The sequence below is a fragment of the Elephantulus edwardii genome, unplaced genomic scaffold (genome assembly GCF_000299155.1).
Source record: "Elephantulus edwardii isolate Elephantulus edwardi_28Jun2011 unplaced genomic scaffold, EleEdw1.0 scaffold00381, whole genome shotgun sequence".
NCBI lineage: Eukaryota > Metazoa > Chordata > Mammalia > Macroscelidea > Macroscelididae > Elephantulus > Elephantulus edwardii.
The window spans coordinates 1,004,475-1,025,934 of record NW_006400131.1 but is presented as its reverse complement, the minus strand read 5'-3'; the positions used below and the strand labels follow the sequence as shown (position 1 = coordinate 1,025,934).

Here is a 21,460-nt window from a genome sequence, read left to right as displayed (position 1 = left end):
ATTCTATTCTATTCTATTCTATTCTATTCTATTCTATTCTATTCTATTCTATTCTATTCTATTCTATTCATAGAGTTTCCAGAAGTCTGCTATTTCAGAAGTGGATGGCCAGTCCTTCTTCCTAGTCTGTCTTAATCTGAATGTTCAGATTTAGAAGTATCCAACAGACAAGAATTTTACAGAAAAAGTGAAGGATGTATCTCTTATTGTGGGGTTAACCATTAGTATCAGTGTTGTCCCTGCCTTTGGCACAAATGTCTTTACTCACTTATTTCCCTGCTCCACCATCCACCAGGATATGCATCCTCTTCTACCCACTCCCTTCAACATCTCCCATTGTCCAGCCCTTGATCTGATAGCTTATATTTGAAGCTTCCTTGACTTCTCTGATTCCAAACATGTCAGCTGCTGATAGTTTCTTATGCTGTGACCAGTGACTCTTAAGTTTGGTGGTAATGTTTCCCTAGTGAAGGTGATGTGTCCTGTAGAACTAGTGTGGACCATAACTGTGGCTGACTCTGAGAAGAATGGGAATCCCAAAACACTTGATTGTGCTAATGTGAAACCTATATTTGCACCAAGGGGCAGTTGTCAGAATAGAGGAAGGAAACACTGCATGGTTCAAAATTGGGAAGGGTGTATGCCAGGAATGTGTCCTGTCTCCATACCTTTTCAACCTGTATGCAGAACAGATTATCTGGGAGCCTGTGCTCTATGAGGAGAAATGTGGGGTCAGGATTGGTGGAAGATCTATCAACAATCTACGTTATGCAGACGACACAACCCTGCTTGCTGAAACTGAGGAGGACCTGAAATGTTTGCTGCAGAGGGTCAAGGACTGTAGCCTTCAGTATGGATTGAGGCTCAATGTCAGGAAGACATAGATTTTCACTACTGAGCCAATTGGCAGCATTAGGATGGATGGTGAAGAGATTGAGATTGTTCACAGCTTCAGTTTGCTTGACTCCACAGTCAACACTCTTGGCACCAGTAGCCAAGAAATGAAAAGATGTATTGCGATGGGAAAGTCTGCTGTTAGGGACCTTTCCAAAGTTCTGAAGAGCAATGGTGTCTCTCTGGAGACTAAGGTGCATCTGGTACAGGCCATGGTCTTGGCAATCACTTGTTATGCATCAGAGAGTTGGATAATGACTAGGGAGGATAGAAGCATAATTGATGCCTTTGAGCTGTGGTGCTGGAGAAGAGTATTGAGGGTATCACGGACTGCTAGGAAAACAAACAGATTCATCCTGGAGAGGGTTAAACCGGGTGACTCCTTCAAGGCAAGGATTCTGAGGTTTTGTCTAACATACTTTGGACATGTTGTAAGGAGGGACCGGTCCTTGGAGAGAGACACCATGCTTGGAGGGACAGCGCAGGAGAGGAAGTCCCTCTTTGAGGTGGATTGATTCAGTGACTGGGGTAATCGGGATGGGTGTGCCAGAGACAGTGCGATTGGCACAGGATAGAGCAGAGTTTAGGGCTGTTGTACATAGGGTCGCTATGAGTTATAAACGACTTGACGGCACATAACAACAAAACAACCACATATTATATTTATAGATATTTATATTTTTTATATATGTATATATATATATAAACAAAACTAGAACCAAATAAGACTAGGCTCAGCATGGTTGAGAGGGTTTAGCAGACTTCTCAGATTAACACACACAAAAAGGCTTGTTTCTCTACTTGTAAAAATTAGCAAAGAAAAGTCCTATGAATCACAATAAAATATGTTCAATATAGTGATGCAAGTTGAATTTCTTAGGTTAAAATGCACTAATAACAAACAATGAATTTAAGTATATCATGAAAACAGTACAAAGGCAAACAATATGTTGTTGTGGTATGTTTTCGTTGTTGTGTTGTTGTTGTTATGTACAGTCGAGTTGCATGAGACTCATAGTGACCCTATGTCGTAGTATACATGGGATTATTTTGCTTTGCAGCCTACTCAATAACAGCTAATAACAATATTAAGATGAAAGTCTATATAACTGAGATTCTGCCTGACTCCCAGGATCTTTCTCTATATTATGACAAGATGTAAAAAGACATGAAGTTAGAAAACCAAAAGAGAATAACACACTCTGCATTTTTTTCAAACTCAGATCTCAAGAAAACTAAAGCCTCGAGTTGTATGTAATACAGAAGGATTCTTTAGGGTATAATCTTCAATGTTGCAGAAAACATCAAAAGAAGTAGAAGGAATACACAGTATGACTGCACAAAACCAAATTTGTTGACATTGAGTCATTTCAGGAAGTAGAATATGATCAAGAAGCAAAGGTAATGAAGGAAGAAGTTCAAGCTGCACTGAAGACATTTTGCTAAACAATAAGGCCCCAGGAACTCATGGAATGCCAGTTGATGTATTTCAACAAACAGATGTAGCCCTGGATGTGCTCACTTGCCTTTTCCTAGAAATTTGAAAGACTGCTATCTGGCCAACTGATTCTAAGATATTTATATCTATTCCAGTTGTTTTGGTTTTGTTGTTTAAAAAAAAAAAGTAATCCAAGAGAATGTGATATTAAACAATATCATTAATATTATACCTAAGTAAAATCTTGCTGAGTATTATTGACAAATGGTTGAAACAGTAAATTAATTGACAGAAAATTGCCAGAAATCCAAGCTGAATTTGGAAGAGGCTGCAAATAAGGGATATAATTGTTGACGTCAAATGTATTGTAATTGAAAAGAGAAAAATACCAGAAAGTTGTTTATTGTGTTTTATTTACTTTGTAAAGGCATTTGCTGTGATGCTGGAGAAGAGTGTTGATTATACCATGAACTTCTAGGAGAACAAACAGGTTTGTCCTGGAGAGGGTGAAGCCACAATGCTCCTTGGAGTCAAGGATTCTGAAGTTTTGTCTGACACACTTGGGCATGTTGCAAGGAGGGACTGGTCCTTGGAGAGCTGAAGTTTTGTCTGACATATTTTGGGCATGTTGCAAGGAGGGACTGGTCCTTGGAGAGGGACATCATGCTTGGGAGAGTGGAGGGGCAGCGCAGGAGAGGAAGGCCTCCGATGAGATGGATTGATTCTGTGACTGGAGTGGTGGGAATGAGTGTGTATGTGAGATAGTGAAATTGGCACAGGATAGAATGGCATTTAGGGCGCTTGTACATAGGGTTGCTATGAGTCGCAAGTGACTTGATGGCACATAACAACAACAAGAAGAAGGCATTTGGAAGAGTGAACTGGGGGGGCAGGGAGAAAAGTGCAACAATGAATGAATAGAAATCCAAAATCTCTGTAGATGTTCATTAAAATTAATAATGTAAGAAAGAAGGCCTTTGACTGTGTGAATAATGACAATATGTGGATAACATTGAGAAGAATGGGAATTCCAGGACACTTAAATTTACTCCTGAGAAATCTGTACATGGATTAAAAAATAGCTGTCAAACTACATGGTTTAAAATCAAGAATATGTATTCAAGGTGTATCTTTTCTCCGTAACTATTGAGTCTATATGTTGTACAAGAAATTCTAGAAGGTGAACTATCTGAAAAAGAGTGTGGCATCAGGATTTGAGGAAGACTTATGCAGACGACATAACTTTGTTTGCTGAAAGTTAAGACTTGAAACACTGAAGAAGATCAAAGACTACAACTTTCAACTTCATATCAAGAAATAAAAAAATATCTTCACCACTAGATCAATAGACAACATTATGATGGATAAAGTAAAGATTGAAGTTGTCAACAAGTTCATTTTACTTGGATCAACAATAAACTTTCATGGTAGCAGAAATCAAGAAATCAAAAGACAGATTGTATTATCAGTCTTTTTCTTGTGGAGGCCCAGGAGTATTCTATTAACTTTCATTCTGAGACTCTTGTCTGAGATGGTATTGCCAAATATTTGTTCCTAGTTAGTAGATTTTCTTTTTATCCTGTTGGAAAAAGGTTTTGGTACACACAGGGATTCAATCTTTCCCATTCATCAATTTTATCCTATTCAGTCAGATTGGACATTTCTGGCTGTATTTGGCAGTTTCTTTCTACGGTAGCCTAGGCTTTCCAAGCTTGATCCTAGTTTGTCTCTTATGAGCTTTATGGTTTTGGGCTTTCCTCCCAAGTCTCTGATCCACCTTGAAGTGATTTTTGTGTATGGTTTGAGACGTGGTTCCTGTTTCAGCTTTCTGCAGGTAGCAGTCCAGTTTTGCCAGCACCATTTGTTGAAGAGGTTGTCATTTCCCCATTTGATAGGTTTTATTTTCTTGTTGAATATCTGTTGACCATAGATAGCTGGGTCTATTTCTGGATTCTCAATTCTGTTTCACTGGTCTATGTGCCTAACATTGTGCCAGGACCATGGTGTTGTGGTTGCTACCACTTTGTGGTACATTCATACAATGCAGAAGCAATGATTTTGTAAATTACTACCTCACCAGGGAGAGACTGGAGAGCATTATGCTGAGTGAACTAACTCAGTCTCACAGGAACAATACTGTATAAAACCACTATTGTAGAATAAGTATGAGGATTCATTGGGGGTAGGGGAGGGTGGAAACAAAGTGGTAAGGATGAGCTAGGGGTTGGGGTGTTAATCATAGAGTTGTGCAATTTGATGGATGGATGGGTAACAGAAACTGGCATGATCATTTGTAAAAAACAATGTACTCAACCTTTGTAAATAAGTCAAAATAGGGAAAATACAAAACATTGAAAATAAAAGACATTGCATTGGGAAAATCTGCTCACAACAAATTTTTAATTAAACCCAAGGAGGTGGTCTGCGACAAAGTAATTGCATTTTCAGTTGCCTCTTATGCATATTAAAGTTAGACAATGAATTAGGGTAACTGAAAAAGAATTTTTTTGTTGTCATTGATGTTGATGTTGTTGTTGTTATGTGCCATTGAGTTGCTTGCAACCCATAGTGACCCTGTGTACAAGAGCCCTAAACCTTGTTCTATCCTGTGCCAACCTCATTGTCTCTGACACACTTACTCCTACTACCTCAATTACTGAATTGATTCACCTCATCGAGGATCTATTTTTTCTGCACCATCCCTCCACTCTCCCAAACATGAAGTCCCTCTCCAAGAACCAGTCCCTCCTTGCAACATGCCCAAAGTATATCAGACAAAGCTTCAGAATCCTTGACTACAAGGAGCATTCTGGCTTCACCCTCTCCAGGACAAACCTGTTTGTTCTCCTAGCAGTTCATGGTATATTCAACACTCTTCTCCAGCACCACAGCTCAAAAGCATCAATTCTCTTTCTACCATCCCTATTCATTGTCCAACTCTCCGATGCATAGCACTCAATTGCAAAGACCACAGCCTGGGTCAGGCACACCTTAGTCTCCAGCCTGACATCATTGCTCTTCAGTACTTTGGACAGGTCACTCATAGCAGACTTTCACATCACAATATATCTTTTAATTTCCTAGATGTTGGTTGCAAGAGTGTTGACTGTGGAACCAAGCCAGCTAAAGCTGTGAACAATATCAATCTCTTCACATTGATCCTGATGCTGCCAATTGGCCCAGTGGTAAGAATCTTTGTCTTCTTGACATTGAGCCTCAATCTATATTGAAGGCTACGGTCCTTGACCTTGTGCAGCAAGTGCTTCAGGTCCTCCTCAGTTTCAGCAAGTAGAGTTGTGTCATCTACATAAACAAGATTGTTTATGAATCTTCCTCCAATCCTGATGCCACACTTCTCCTCATACAGCTCAGCCTTCCAGATAATCTGTTCTGCATATAGGCTGAAAAGGTATGGACATAGGACACATCAGCAGTGTTTCCTTGATTTGCTCTGACAACTGCCTCCTGGTTCAAGTATAGATTTTGCATTAGCACAATCAAATGTTCTGGGATTCCCATTCTTCTCAGAGTCAGTCACAGTTTGTTGTAATCTACACAAACATCTTTGCATAATCAATGAAACACAGATAGACACTCTCCTGGTACGCCCTGCATTCAGACAAGATCCATCTAACATTAACTACAATATCCTTAGTACCACGACTTCTTCTAACTCCAGCCTGCACTTCTGGCAGTTCTCTGTTGATGTGCTGTTCCAGTCGTTTTTGGATAATCTTCAGCAGAATCTTGCTTGCATGTGCTATCAATGATATTGTTCAATAATTTCCACACTCAGTTGGATAACTTTTCTTTGGAATGGGAACACAACTCTTGAATGCTACAGAAAATATCAAATGGAAATGAAAAGAATACACAATGCACCAAAAAGACCTGTTCAACACTGAAACCATTCATGAAGTGGAATGGAAATGAAGAAGGGGAAAATTCAAGGTACACTGAAAACATTGTTGTTGTTGTTGTTGTTGTTGTTGTTTTTGTTGTTGTTGTTATGTGCCATCAAGTCACTTGGAACGCATAGCGACCCTATATTCAACAGCCCTAAACTCTGCTCTGTTCTGTGCCAATCACACTGTCTCTGGACACACCTGATTACCCCAGCCACTGAATCAATCCATCTCATAGAGGGTCTTCCTCTCCTGTGCTATCCTTCCACCCTCCCAAGCATGATGTCCCTCTCCAAAGACAGGTCCCTTCTTACAACATGCCGAAAGTATGTCAGATGAAGCCTCAGAATCCTTGCCTCCAGGAACAGCGTGGCTTAACCCTCGCCAGGGTGAACCTGTTGGTTTTCTTAGCAGCCCATGGTACATTAAACACTCTTCCCCAGCATCACAGCTCAGAGGTATCATTTCTCCTACTGTCCTCTCTAGTCATTGTCCAACTCTCTGATGCATAACAAGTGATTGCAAATACCATGGACTTTATCAGATGCACCTTAGTCTCCCAAGTGACACCATTGCTCTTCAGTACTTTAGAGAGGTCCCTAACAGCAGACTTTCCTATCACAATATGTTTTTTTTATTTCCTAACTGCTGGTGCCAAGAGTGTTGCCTGTGGAGCCAAGCAAAGTAAAGCTGTGAACAACCTCAAATTAGGAAAAAAGAAAAAAAAGGCACCAGGAGAAGATGGAATAACAATTGGCAGGTTCCCACAAACAAATGCAGCACTGGTCTAACTTCCTTGACTATGCCAAGAAATTTGGAAGACAGTAACCTGGTCAAATGACTGGAAGAGATTTGTTCACCTTCTCAAAAAGGGTGATCCAACAGACTATTGAAACTATCAAGAAATATAGTTAATATTACATGTAAGTTAAATCTTTCTGGCTATTATATTGTCAAAATGGCTAGAGCACTACATCAATAGGGAACTGTCCAAAATTAAAACTGGATTCAGAAGAGGCTGTGGCACAAGGGATATAATTCTAATGTCTAAGGGGTTTTGGTTGAAAGCAGAGAAACCCAGAAGAATTTCTATATGTGTTTTCTTGACTAAGCAAAGGCATTTGACTGTGTGGATCATAGCACATCCTGGCTAACATTAAGAAGAATTGGAACGCCAGAATACTTAATTGTGTTCATGTGAACATATAGACCAAGACGCTGTTGTCCAAACAGAAGAAGAGAAGTGTGCATCAAGGTTATAGACATTCTTCATACCTGTTCAACATGTATGCTGAGCATATCATCTTGGAAGCTTGACTATAGGAAGAAGAATGTCTCATCAGAATTGGAGGAAGAATTATTAAAAAGAATTATCTAGATGATATAGCTTACTTGTTGAAATAAACAGGACTTGAACTATTTGCTGCAGAAAATCTAAGACTAGATTCATTAATATGAGTTATATCTCAACATTAAGAAAACAATAATCCTCACCATTAGACCAATAGGCAACATCACAATAGATGGACAAAAGATTTGTCAATGAATTTCATTTTCTTGGATCCACAATCAACACCCATTGTAACAGGAATCAAGAAACCAAAAGACTTTTTGTTGTATCAAGAAAAATATGCTATCAAAGACTTCTCCAAAATGCTAGCCAGCACAGATGTCAGTTTAAAGACTAAGGTGGGCCTGACCTAAATCATGGAATTTTCAATTACTTCCTATGCATCTGAAAGTCGGACAAAGAATAAAGATGTCAGAAGAAGAATTGATGCTTTCGAATTGTGTGTTATACAATGTATATCCCTATTGACTGTCAAAAAAAAAGAAAAGCTAGTTCTATATCAGGAAAAGTGCAGCTAGAGTGCTACTTAGACACAAAAGACAGAAAAATTTTGTCCCACATAGTTTGCGCATGTTTTCAGAAGTTGCTAGTCCTTGGGGGAGGGGGAAGGGGGGAAGCAAACCAAAACAGCAAACCCATCATGTTTCCACATAAAGAGGGGAATGCTGTTAACAAAATAGAGTGACACTCTGAGTATGCCTCTGGGCTAGAGCACATCAGAAATTGAGGAAGATGCAGGAAGAGCAAGTTTCCCATCTGTTGTTCATAGGGTTGCTATGAGTCACAGCTGACTTTATGTCACCTAACAACAACAAGAACAAATCATTTTATGAAAATATGCCTCTTTTAAGTGTTTTATATATAGTACTCAATTCTTTGATGTGGTTTTTGGTTAGTTGTTGTTGTTTTAATTCACAGCAATTTATTTCTAAATCAAGTTTAAGTATCCAAATATTTAAGCCCCTAAAAGAAAACCAAAACAAAATAAAAACATAAGTATGTATGTTCTGTCAACCCTAGTGGCCAAAAGGAATTTATCAGATACCACACGAGGGGTGTCCCTGAACAAGAGACAAGCCAAAAGACCTTTCTGCTGTTGTTATTGTTACTGCTTATAGCCCACCCAAGTAAGGTGTATTAGAAGATCTCCATGGAACAAAAGCAAATAGGGGAAGTAACATTTACAATTCTACCCTCCAGAACCTTGAAGATTGACATTATAGCTGAGCTTAGCACAAACTTCCTAAAGGCCCCAAGGCATCAGAACTGACCAGGTTAATACTTGTTTAGCTCGTTCAGTAATATTTACCCCTACTGAGCTCCCTCCATAAGTATAGTCAGAGTTGAGCTGGAGATGTTGCTCAGAGCTTGCAAAGGGGAACTTGCTTCTAAAATTTGGATGTGACCCACATATCTTTCTTATTGGCCATTTAACTAAAGGAATCTAAGCACATAAACTGCAGAAGACATGATTTGTTCTAAAAAAATCGCCACTTAAAACAAATTTACCACTGAGCAAATAAATAAGTAAAACTTCTACACATTAACATATCCACAAATAATGAAATATTTATTCTAGCATTTTCTCTTACCTTTACTGCCACCAAGATCTTATCCTGCTCAGGACAGAGGTTATAGCATTCAGCTAGGAAAACTTTTCCAAAGGCTCCTTCGCCTAGCTCCCTTTTCAGAACAATATTATGGCGCTTGATGTGCTGAACAACTGTAAAACAAAGCAGAATGGGAGTTGGAATTGAATGCCAAAGCATATGGAGGCCAAAGCAGAGGGCTAGGAGTCACTGGTCTACATCCTGAGCTTGTGGACCCAAGTTTCACTCACTGGTACGTTGAACTCAAGGAGATTCTCAGCATCCATCTTTACAGTTTTCCCCAAATGACTGAGAGAGGTTATGTTGACTTAAACTACAGTCCACAATTACTGTTTTTGATGGGACCAAAAGAACAACCCAGCAACTGACTGCAAAACATTGTTGATGAGCTTTGCAGACTGGGAAAGAGAAGATGTGAGAAGGGAATTAACATTAATAGCAGACCTCTGCCAGCCAGATGATTTGTATATATTTGTTAGTCATATGTCTGATAGAGAAAGCAGGTCATAGCCAGGAATCCCTAATTCTTCATTAAGCCACCTCAGAATCCCGAGGGAGATAGACACAAGGAACCCACAGGGAAACTACAGGATCTGTTCATTGCTCATTATGGATTTGCCCTGTCCTCCAATTGGAGAGCAGAGTTATGCTACAGTGAATTTGTTGAAACCAGTAAATTCTAGATTATCTGTACTAATTGCTGGCTTTTATCCCTTTCAAAGACTCTTGGTTCACCAAAACTAAGACAATACTGAGGAAGAGAGAACATTTCTCTTGACTATCTAGAGTAGAGCTGACTCAATTCCCCATACAGGCTCTCCTGTGGTAACAAGCAGCAGGCAGTCAAAGGTCCATAAAACCTACCAGTGACAAGGTGGATATAAGAGAGGCAATGAATAGAAGGACAGAGCTCAGAGATAAAGCCCAAAAGGAGATGCTGGAAAGGAAAAAACTGTAACACAAACTTCTGTCTTTTCTCCATTATATCTGTTGCTGGGTTGACTTCTTCCCACAGTTGTCCCAGTTGGTCTCAGCCATCATACTTTTCTGAAGCCCTGACTTTGAAAGGCAGTATGGAAATGAGAGTGCGACATCCTCTAGAGTTTAGAACATATGGCCAACGTTGTGATTTTATTTCCTTTGCACAACTCTTCTCTGTATTATGAACATGGGCAAACTGAGTGTGCAGCAGTTTACATGATTTGCAGTGTGTGAATGGTGGAGTTGGGGATTTGAATCCAGGTCTGTCTGAATCAATTCATATTTTCTTTTATACATCATAAATTCCCTTTTCAACTGTAAATTGTGTTAAACATAAAAATAACAATAATGTAAAATTATCTCCCTATTCTTCTCTAGTGAGCCTAACCTTTAAAATTAAGGTCAAATTTTTACTCTAAGAATTTTCACGGCTTTTACACTTTGCTGGCACTTTAAGGAACCAACAACCTCATTACACTCTGAATCCATTTAATGGCTTGTGACTTACAAGTATTTAATTACTTCATGCTTGTGAGATAAAGCAAGTGTTAGACATTTTGTGTTACCTTGTACAATGCCATAATGTTAAGCACACACAAATCATTTGTCATTTATTTCCTTGGGGTTCCAGATAGCTACTAACCAAAATGCAGGCATTTTTAACCATTTGGAGGCACTTGGGAAGAAAGTCCTAGAGATCTGTCTCCCAAGATCGCAGTCTTTAAAACTTCACAGAACACAGTTCTACTTTGCAACGCTCAAGGCCATTATGCTAAGCAAATGTCATTATTTTTTGTGTTGTCCAGTACACAACAACTCACACTGACACTGTGTACAATAGACAGAAATTTTGTCTAATTCTGTGCCACCTTCACAATCTCTACTATGCTTAAAACCAATGTTGCAGATGCTGTATTAATCCATCTTATTGAGGTTCTTCCTCTCCTTCACTGATCCTCTACTTTTCCAAGCCTGATGTCATTTTCCAAGGACTGATCCTTCCTGAAAATATGTCCACATAGATCACCTCTAGACCATCTCTTTAGACCTCCTCTAAAGAGCTCCCTGGCTGCAATTCCTCATAGACAGATTAGCTTTTCTTTTTGGTGGTTCATGGACTACTCAATATTCTCTCCAGCACCACAACTCAAAGACATCGATGATTCTTCTATCATTGTTAGCCGTTGTCCAACTCTCAGATGTATAGAAAGTAATTGAGAGGACCATGGCCTATATCAGGTACACTTTAGTCTCTAGACGGACAACATTGCTCATTAGTACTCTGGAGTTCTCCCTGACAGCAGACTTCCCCAAAGCAACTTGTCTGTTGATTTCTTGACTGCTAGTTCCAAAAGTGTTAAACATGGATCTGACCAAGCTGAAATTAACAACCTCTGTCTCTTCTCCATCTGTCCCAATGCTGTCTACTGACTCAGTGGCAACAATTTCTGTTTTCTTAATGTTGAAATGCAGTCCATATTGAAGACTTCAGTCCTTAACATTCTTCAGCAAACATTTCAAGTCCCCCTCGGTTTCGACGAGCAAGGTTGTGTCATCTGCATAACACAGGTTTTTGATGAGTCTTCCCCAGTCCTGATGAAACACTACTCTTAATAAAATCTGGCCTCCAGAATAATCTGTTCTGTATTTAGTTTGAAATGATATGGAGAAAGGATACATCCCTGATGTATTTTTCTTGATTTAAACCATGCAATGTTTCCTTGCCCTGTTGTTGTTAAGGGCTATTGAGTGGAGTATGATTCAGTGACCCATTGAACAACATATTTGAATGCTGTCCTATCTTGTGCCATCCCCACCATTTCTGACACACTAGAGCCCATTGCAGCAATAGCTGTGCCTATCCATCTGGTGATAATATTCCTTTCTTTTTCAGACCCTCCACCTTCCCAGGCATGATGTTCCTCTTCAAGGAACATACCTAAAGTATGTAAAGTGAAGCTTTATGATCCTTTCCTCCAAGGAGCACTCTGATTGAACTTTCTCCAAAGCTTATTTTTTGTCCTTTTGGCAGTACAAAGGGTTTTCAGAGGAATGCTATTTAAGAAGTGGATGGCCAATCCTGCTTCCTAGTCTGCCTTAATCTAGGAGCTCTGCTAAAACCTGTCCACTGTGTGTGACCCTAGTGACATGTAATACACTGGTGGAAAAGCCTTCAACATCACAGCAACTCACACATTACCTAAGTAAAGCAAATTGACAAATAGTGCTGTGCTAATTAGAAAAGATTAATTCCCCAATAACAAAAACTGACAAATTAATGTTGTACCTCTAGTAGTAAATCAGGCATATGGATATCCTGTTACTAGAAGTAGCTGAATCCCACATAGATGTGGCAGGATGTACTCCTGGGAGGGTATTCTAGCTGAGACTCATGACTGGCATGCCTGAGTGATGCCCCTGATATAGATATTAAGGTCACACAGAAGTCTATGAAATTTCGAGACTGGTGTTTCACACAAGGGCCAAGGGCTATAGACCTGAGGGCCCAAATTTATTTTAGATAAACAAAACAAGAACAACACCCCCCAAATTCTGAGTCTCACTTGCTTTATAGGAGGAATAAACCAGCAAACTTTTTTTATCAAAAAAAGCTCAATTTCTGAGTCTCACCTTGCTCTGTTACTGAGGTTTAATTTTATAACTTTTTTTTCTTAATTATAAATAACATCATAGCAATAAAATAAAATTTTTAATGTTCCTAGTGTGGGAATTATCAAGCAATATCATTATATCACATGCAAACAAGATTCTGCTGAAGATTATTCAAAAACAAGTGAAACAGCACATCAACAGAAAACTGCCAGAAGTGCACGCTGGATTTAGAAGAGGTTGTGATACTAGGGATATTATAGATCATGTTAGATTGATCTTGGCTGAAAGCAGAGAGGAAAGTCTATCTGTGTTTCAATGATTATGCAAAGGCCTTTGACTGTGGACCACAACAAACTGTGACTAACTCTGAGAAGAATGGGAATCCCAGAACACTTGACTGTGCTTATGCAAAACCTATACTCGGACCAGGAGGCAGTCGTCAAAATAGAGAAAAGAAACACTGCATGGTTCAAAATTGGGAAGGGTATGTGTCAAGGATGTGTCCTGTCTCCATATATTTTCAATCTTTATGCAGAACAGACTATCCATGAGGAGGAATGCGGCATCAGGACTGGAGGAAGATTCATCAACAATCTGCATTATGCAGATGACATAACCCTGCTTGCTGAAACTGAGGAAGACCTGAAGTGCTTGCTGCAAGGTCAAGGACTGCAGCCTCCAATATGGACTGAAGCTCAACATCAAGAAAACAAAGATTCTTATTACGGGGCCGATGGGCAACATCAGGATAAATGGTGAAGAGACTGAGATTATAAACAGCTTTAGTTTGCTTGGCTCCACAATCCATACTCTTGGCACCAGCAGCTAGGAAATTAAAAGACATATTACATTGGGAAAGTCTGCTTTCAGAGAACTCTCCAAGTACTGAAAAACAATGATATCAATCTGGAGACTAAGATGTGCCTGATCTAGGCCATGGTCTCTGAAATTACTTGCTTTACGTCAAAAAGCTGGACAAAGACTAGGGATGATAGAAGGAGAATTGATGCCTTTGAGCTGTGGGGTTGGAGAAGAGTATTGAACATACCCTGGACTGCTAAAAGAATGAACAGGTTCTTTCTGAAGAGGGTGAGACCAGGCTGCTGCTTGGAGGCAAAGATTCTGAAGCTTCATCTGACATACTTTGGACATGCTGTAAGGAGGGACTGGTCCTTGGAGAGGGACGTCATGCTTGGGAGGGTGGAGGAACAGCATAGTAGAGGAAAAGCCTCAATTAGATGAATTGATTCAATGACTGAGGTAATGAGGGTGGATGTGTCCAGGGACAATAACACTGGCACAGGATAGAGAAAGGTTTAGGGCTGTTCTACATAGGCTCTCTGTGAGTTGCAGGTGACTTTACGGCCCATAACAACAGAAACAATTTTGGAAGCAGGAGTGACATCCACTTCCTAAACAACATGCCTCTGAAAACTCTATGAACTTTGATAAATGATGATAGTTAGAGAAAGGCTTCAGGCCTTTTTTTCATAGGGTCATTATGAGTCATGTTTGAATCAATGGCAATCAACAACAACATGCAATTTAAATAATAATGATGTTAAATATTCATGAGCTTTCAATATATTTGATAATTAAATATTACTAGGATATTAAAAGGAAGCTTTGGTTGCTTAGTGGTAAGGAGTTGTGCTGTCAACACGAAGGCATGTGATTAGAATCCACAAGCGGCCCCATGGAGTAAAAGAAAGGCAATTTCCTCTTATGCAATGTATTGCCTCTGAAAACCTACTGGAGGCTTAGCTATGAGTCAGTTCCAACTTGACAGAAAATGAAAAAAAAAAAACACCCAACAACCACAAAACAGTAAGAGTATGGTAAGAGTCCCTGTGTTACAAATAGTTAACATGTTCTGCTGTTAACTGAAAGGTTAGTGGTTCAAGTGTACCAAAGCCAACTTTAAGGCACACAATTTATCTTCTAATATCCTTGAGGCTGCCATGAGTGGTAATCCACTCAACAGCAACCAGATAGTATTTTAGAAACCCAACAGTGTTCCATAATATTATATACACTCCCCTATTCACCTTTATGTTTTTAGAAGGGGGAGAAGTACTATACTAAAACTTGTGTTAATTATTACTGCTGTTAAGTATGCTACCAATGCTTTATCCCTAAGCTGGATATTGTTCAGTTTTGTATTTTTGAACTTGTGTAAATAGAATAACATTTTTTTCCATACCTTGCATCTTCCATTTAGTTGTATTGCTTTATAATATCCTGTGGAAAAGTTATATCACTATTTATTTATGCATTCTATATTGGCATATGTTCAATAAGACTTCTTTTATGGTATTTTTATAAAAGTTATGATTAATGTTTTCCCTTAATAGAATTTTCCTTCTCTGATAATGAAGCAAGTGGTTTGAAGTTATGAATGCGTCCATGAGCTTCTGAGTGCCCAGGGTGAAAGAAATCAAAAGGTCTCTTTACGTCTAACAATATTAATGAATATAGGAATATATACTAATTTCTTATGCCAAAGTAACATTCTCTGAATTTAAGAGAAAAATGTGTTCTTTAGAGTGTCCATATAAAAGGCATAAATGTAATTCCTTCAGATAATTAACTGTCTTATATAAATCTAATACTTAACTCCCTCATTGTCACATGTTCATTAGGAATTAAAATGCCAGTTGAGTTAATAAGCAGATCAAGTAAAATTTTTAACTTTCTTTCCTATTTGATTTGAATTTCTCTTTGTGCTCCAAAATATTCCAAGAAAGGTAGAAAACTGGTCAGTATAAATACACACACACACACACACACACACACACACCCCAAACTAAGAATTATTATCAGGTGGTACTGACTCTGCTCTCACTCGTAAGTTTTTTTAGCATCATCTTCAGATCTAAAGCTTATTAGATCTGTTTTCTGGTCTAATTTGGTCTTGAAGACTTGATGGCACATAACAAAAACCATAATCTATGTATAAATTCCATATGAGTACAATTAACTGTTCTGGAATTCCCATTCTTTTCAATTTTATTCATAATTTGTAGTCAACAAAACACAGGTAAACATCTTGCTTGTCGAAAATTAACTTGAACACTTACTGATGAAGATCAAACACTATTGTTATGTTGTTAGATGTTCCTAAGTTGACTACTATTTATAACAATTTTATAAATAATGGATTTGAACCTTGCCCTATCCTGTCCCAGCCTCATTATCTCTCATATACTCAAGTTCATTGATACAGTCACTGTACCAATGTGTGGCCTATTGGCAAAAAGGTGTGCTGCAATCTCAAAGGCACACAGTTCAAATCCACTGGCTACTCAGTGGGCTAAAGATGGGCAGTCTCCTCTTGTGCAATTAACTGCCTCTGAAAAACCTGCTAGAGAGTCAGCTATGGGTCAGTTCCAATTTGATGGTACACAAAAACAACATAAATGGTGCTTACATTGGTGCCTCTTGTCTTTAATTCCTCCTGAGACAAAAGAGGACAATAGACTTTAGGAGAGAAGACATCATAAGGAAGATGTCCCTCTGGCACCTCACAGAAACACTAACATCACAGGGGAGTGGATGGGAAGTGGGTGGATAGAGATGGGGGGAGACCTGAGCTATCAAACCAGGATTGGGGGCGGGGGAGAGGGCAAGAGGTGCTGAAGGGGGTAAAAAAGAGAACTGAGGTGGATGCAAGTAGAGCAGGGGTAGGGATGGGAACAAGACACATGTGTCTAAGGGGGTAGTGGCTGGGACCAACACCTGATCCACTAATTGAATAATGTAAAGGTCTCTCATCTGCTCTTTGGGGCAAAATTCTTGTCTGTCAAATTATGCTCTAGAGTTGAAAATCCAAATTAAGATAGACTAAGGAGAAGGACTGGCTGCCCACTCTCAAAATAACAGGCCTCAGAAAAATCCTATGGACAACAGAGCAAATTTAGAGTAGACAAGCAGATATAGTATCAAAAGCCGTAGTCTCACTGGGAATCACAGAGGAGGAGAAACAGTTGCAAACTGATACTAATGATTGAAGCATGGATTGTGAGATGTATGTATGTACAAATGTAGAAAAACTGGAGATTGCTAAGGAAGAAATGGAACGCATAAATATTGACATATTAGGCACTGGTGAAATGAAATGAGTTGGCATGGAACATTTTGGATCAGATAATCATATTATTTACTACACTGGAAATGAAAATTTGAAGATAAATGGGGTCATTTTCATAGTTAAAAAGACCATTTCTAAATCCATCTTGAAATACAGGATAATATTCATACATATACAAGGATGACCTGTTAATATCACTATCATTCAAATATATGTACCAACAACCAGAGCCAAAGAGGAGAAAATAAATGAATTCTACCAACTTTTGCAGTTGGAATTCGATCAAACATGCAGACAAGATACTTTGATAATAATGGGTGACTGGAATGTAAAAGTTGGGAAGATGGAAGAAGGAACAATATGGTCCGAAAGCATGGACTTGGTGGCAGAAATGAGGTTAGGAGTAGAATGATAGATTTGTACTATCAACTATCTATTCATTACAAACCCTTTTTATGAGAAACATAAATGGTGACTATACACATGGAGTTCACCTGATGGTCTGCATAGATACCAGATTGACTATCTCTATGGGAGAAATTGCTGGAGAAGCTTAATATCAGCTGTAAAAACTAAGCCAGGTGCTGATTGTGGGACAGGCCATCAGCTACTCATATGCAAGTTCAAAGTGAAGCTAAGAAAAGTCAAATCAAATTCACAAGAACCAAAAGTTAATCTGAAATCTATCTCACCAGAATTTAAAGACCTTTTCAGGAACAGGTTTGAGGCTTTACGATCAAGAATATCATTCATGTGCTTGCTTTTGAAGCACATATACTAAAATTGGGACAATACAGAGAAAATTAGCATGGTCCTTGTGGAAGATGACATGCAAATTCATAAAGCAGTCCATATTTTTTTTCTTAAAAGAATATCATTCATGAAAAATACAAAAAAGTCATTTGAAAGACAGAGGAGAAAAAAGACCAAGATGGATGTCAGGAAAGACTGAATATTGTTCAAGAGCACAGAGAAGCCAAAGCAAAAAGAAGAGGAATTCAAGAAGTTAAGGAGCTAAATGGATAATTTAAAAGGGTAGCACAAAAGACAAAGCAAAATATTATAATGAAATGTACCAAGAACTAGAGTAAGAAAATCAAAAGGGCTGAACTCACTCAACATTTCTTAAGCTGAAGGAACTGAAGAACAAATTGAAGACTTGAGTTACAGTACTTAAAGATGCTGAGAGTAGTTGAATTACCCAAGAAACATAAAAGAAAAGATGGAAAGAGTATACACAGTCACTATACCAAAAAGAATTGGCTGACAAGAATAACTTCATGAAACAACATATGCTTAAGAGACAATGGTAATGAAGGAGATAGTTCAAGCTGCTCTGATGGAATAAGCAAAAAACAAGGGCACAGGAATTAATGGCATACCAATTGACATGTTTCAGCAAACAGACGCTGCCTGAAATGCACTCACCAGGTTATGCCAAGAAATCTAGAGGACAACTATCTGGCCAACTGACTGAAAAAGATCTATATTCCCATTCCCAAAAAAGGTGATCCAATGGACTGTGGAAATTACTGAACAGTATCACTAATGAAAGCTCTGGTGGCCTAGTGGTATGAAGCTGTGCTGTAATTATACCACCACTAATAATCACATATAAGTAAGATGTTACTGAAGATTATTCAGATTTACTAGAACATCAGCAGAGAACTATCAGATGTACAAGCTGGGTGTAGAAGATACCATAGTACTAGGGACATCATAGCCAACATTAGGTGAATCTTGGTCAAAAGCAGAGAGTACCAGAAGACTGTCTCTCTGTGTTTCATTGACTATGCAAAGACATTTGACTGTGTGGATCACAACAAATCGTGAATACGCTTGGAAAGAATGGGAATCCCAGAACATTTAATTGTGCTTATGTGAAACCTACACTTAGACCAAGAAGCAGTGGTCAGAAAAGAACAAGGAAACACTGCATGGTTCAGGATCAGGAAAGGTGTGCATCAGGGATGCATCCTATCTCCATACCTTCTCAATCTGTATGTAGAACAGATCATTTGAGAGGCTGGACTTTATGAGGAGATAATGTGGCATCAAGATTGGAGGAAGACTCGTCAACAATCTGCATTACACAGATGACACAACTTTGCTTGCTGAAACTGAAGAGGACATGAGGCATTTGCAGAAGATCAAGGACTATAGTCTTCAATATGGATTGAAATGCAGCATTAGGAAAGCAAAGATTCTCACCACTGGGCCAATTGGAAGCTTCATGGCAGATGGAGACGAGACTGTTTAACAACTTCAGATTGCTTGGTTCCACAATCAACACTTTCGACACCAGCAGTGGAAATACAGATGATCTGCACTGGGAAAATGTGCTGTCAGGGAACTCTAGTTCTGAAGAGCAATGGTATCAATCTGGAGACTAAGGAGAACCTGATCCAGGCCATGGTCTTCACAATTATTTGCTATGTATCAGAAAGCTGAACAATAACTAAAGATGATAGAAGAAAGATTGATGCTTTTGTGGTGCTGGAGAAGAGTGTTGAATATACCATATCTGCCAGGAGAACAAACAGGAAGCAGATCTGTCCTGAAGAGGGTAAAACCAAGCTGCTCCTCGGAGGCAAGGATTTTGCAGCTCTGTCTCACATATTTAGGCAGGTGACCAGGAGATATCTGCCCTTGGAGAGGAACATCATGTTTGGAAAAGTAAAGAGACAGCACAAGAGAATAAGATCCAGGCTGAGATTCAGTTACTGGAAAAATGAGATTAGACCTGTAAGGAATGATGAGATTAGCTCAGGGTAGAGCAGGTTTTAGAGACAATGTACACAGGACCACTATGAGTCACAGAAGACTCACATAACAACAACTACAACATTATTCTTGTCATGTGCCATCGAGTCACCTGCAACCCATAGTGACATTATGTACAGCATCTCTGAAGCCTGCCCTGTCCTGAGCCAGTCTCACCGATTCCAACATATCAACCCCCATTGCCCCAGTTACTGTACCAATCTATCTTATCCAGGGTTTTCCTTCCTCTCCTGTGCTGTCCCTCCACCCTTCCAAGCATGATGTCCTTCTGCAAAGACCCGTCTGTCTCTCTTGGCCACGTGCCCAAATTATGTGAGACAGAGCTTCAAAATCCTAGCCTAAGTTTCTATGGAGAAACTTGGCTTTACCCTCTCCAAGAGAGACATATTTGTTTTCTTGGTGGTCCCTGGTATGTTTAAGACTCTTCTCTAGCACCACAATTTGAAGGTATTGATTCTTCCTCTGTCATCCTTAATAATTGTCCAGCTCTCTGATGCACAGCAAGTAATTGTGTAAACCATGGACTGGATCAGGTGCTCCTTAGTCTCTAGACTGATATCATTGCTTTTCAGCACTCAGGAGAGGTACCTGACATCAGATTTTTCCCAATGTAATTCGTATTTTTATTTCCTGACTGCTGGTGCTAAGAGTGTTGATTATAGAAATAAACAAGCTGTATTTATTAACAACCTCAATCTCTTCTCCATCTATTATGATGCTGCAAATTGCTACACAGAGAGAGAGAGATATCAACATACACACACACACATACACACACATACACACCCACACCCATACATAGTTGTCATGTGCTATTGAGTTGCTTGCGACTCGTTGGTGACCCTATGGACAAGAGCCCTAAACGATAGATAGATAGATAGATAGATAGATAGATAGATAGATAGATAGATAGATAGATGATAGATAGAGATATTGATATATCAGTGACTGTTGGAGAAAGTGAGATTGGCACAGGACAGGGCAGGGTTGAGAGAGAAAGAGAGAGAGATTGGCTTTTGGTCTTTTTTTAAATTGTAAATATACCCTGTAATGGTGTAAGCTGCACCACCAAAATCCTGTGTTTTACATAGAGATCAATAAATGCTGATGTAGTTAAAGTATACAGCTAGATTATCAGACAAATAAATCTATAGCACAGAGTGAGAGAGAAATTTACGACCAAAAGTAACCATTGTGATGAGTGTCTGAGAATGTCTGGAGATCTTTGGCATTAACAGATTTTTCCCAAAGTAGATTTTATACTCTTGGTCATTTGTGTCATTTGTACCAGAATTGAGCAGATTTCCATTTTCATATTAATATCACATTAGAGTTACTGAGAAATGTATTTTGCCACAGAATACCTTTAGTGATTTATAGAAATTCTTGCAAACTTCAGATGATATAAATGAAAATATAGAAGGAATTTCCAGAATTAAGTATATATATATATATAAATATATAAAGACTATTGATTAATTATTAATTTGTATCTATCTCCATTACTCCTAAATCTAAAACTAATATAAGCAAATGAATGACTATAACCTTCTCTGTTTAAGACATGAACCAAGAAATAGACCATTCCTATTTCCTCAATAGGGATTTCAGAGAAGTCCTTGACCCGTTGGGTATATTCAACTCAGATAAGAGACCTTAATTTGAATGACTTATTTATGTATTTAATACATCAAGAGGCAGTAGTCAGAACAGAGCAGGGCAACACTGCATGGTTCAAAATTGGGAAGGGTGTACGCCAGGGATGCATCCTGTCTCCATACCTTTTCAACATGT

The 21,460-nt window shown here is 38.9% G+C and overlaps 1 protein-coding gene across 2 annotated transcripts in view; it reads right to left on the bottom strand.

Annotated features, from left to right (window-relative positions):
- Positions 1-21,460, bottom strand: part of NTRK2 (neurotrophic tyrosine kinase, receptor, type 2) — a 709,069-nt gene that overhangs the window by 220,439 nt on the left and 467,170 nt on the right. For both annotated transcript variants that reach the window (XM_006902202.1, XM_006902201.1), the window contains one exon: positions 9,181-9,311. In XM_006902202.1, coding sequence (XP_006902264.1) covers positions 9,181-9,311 — 131 coding nt within the window. The remainder of the gene's footprint in view (positions 1-9,180; positions 9,312-21,460) is intronic.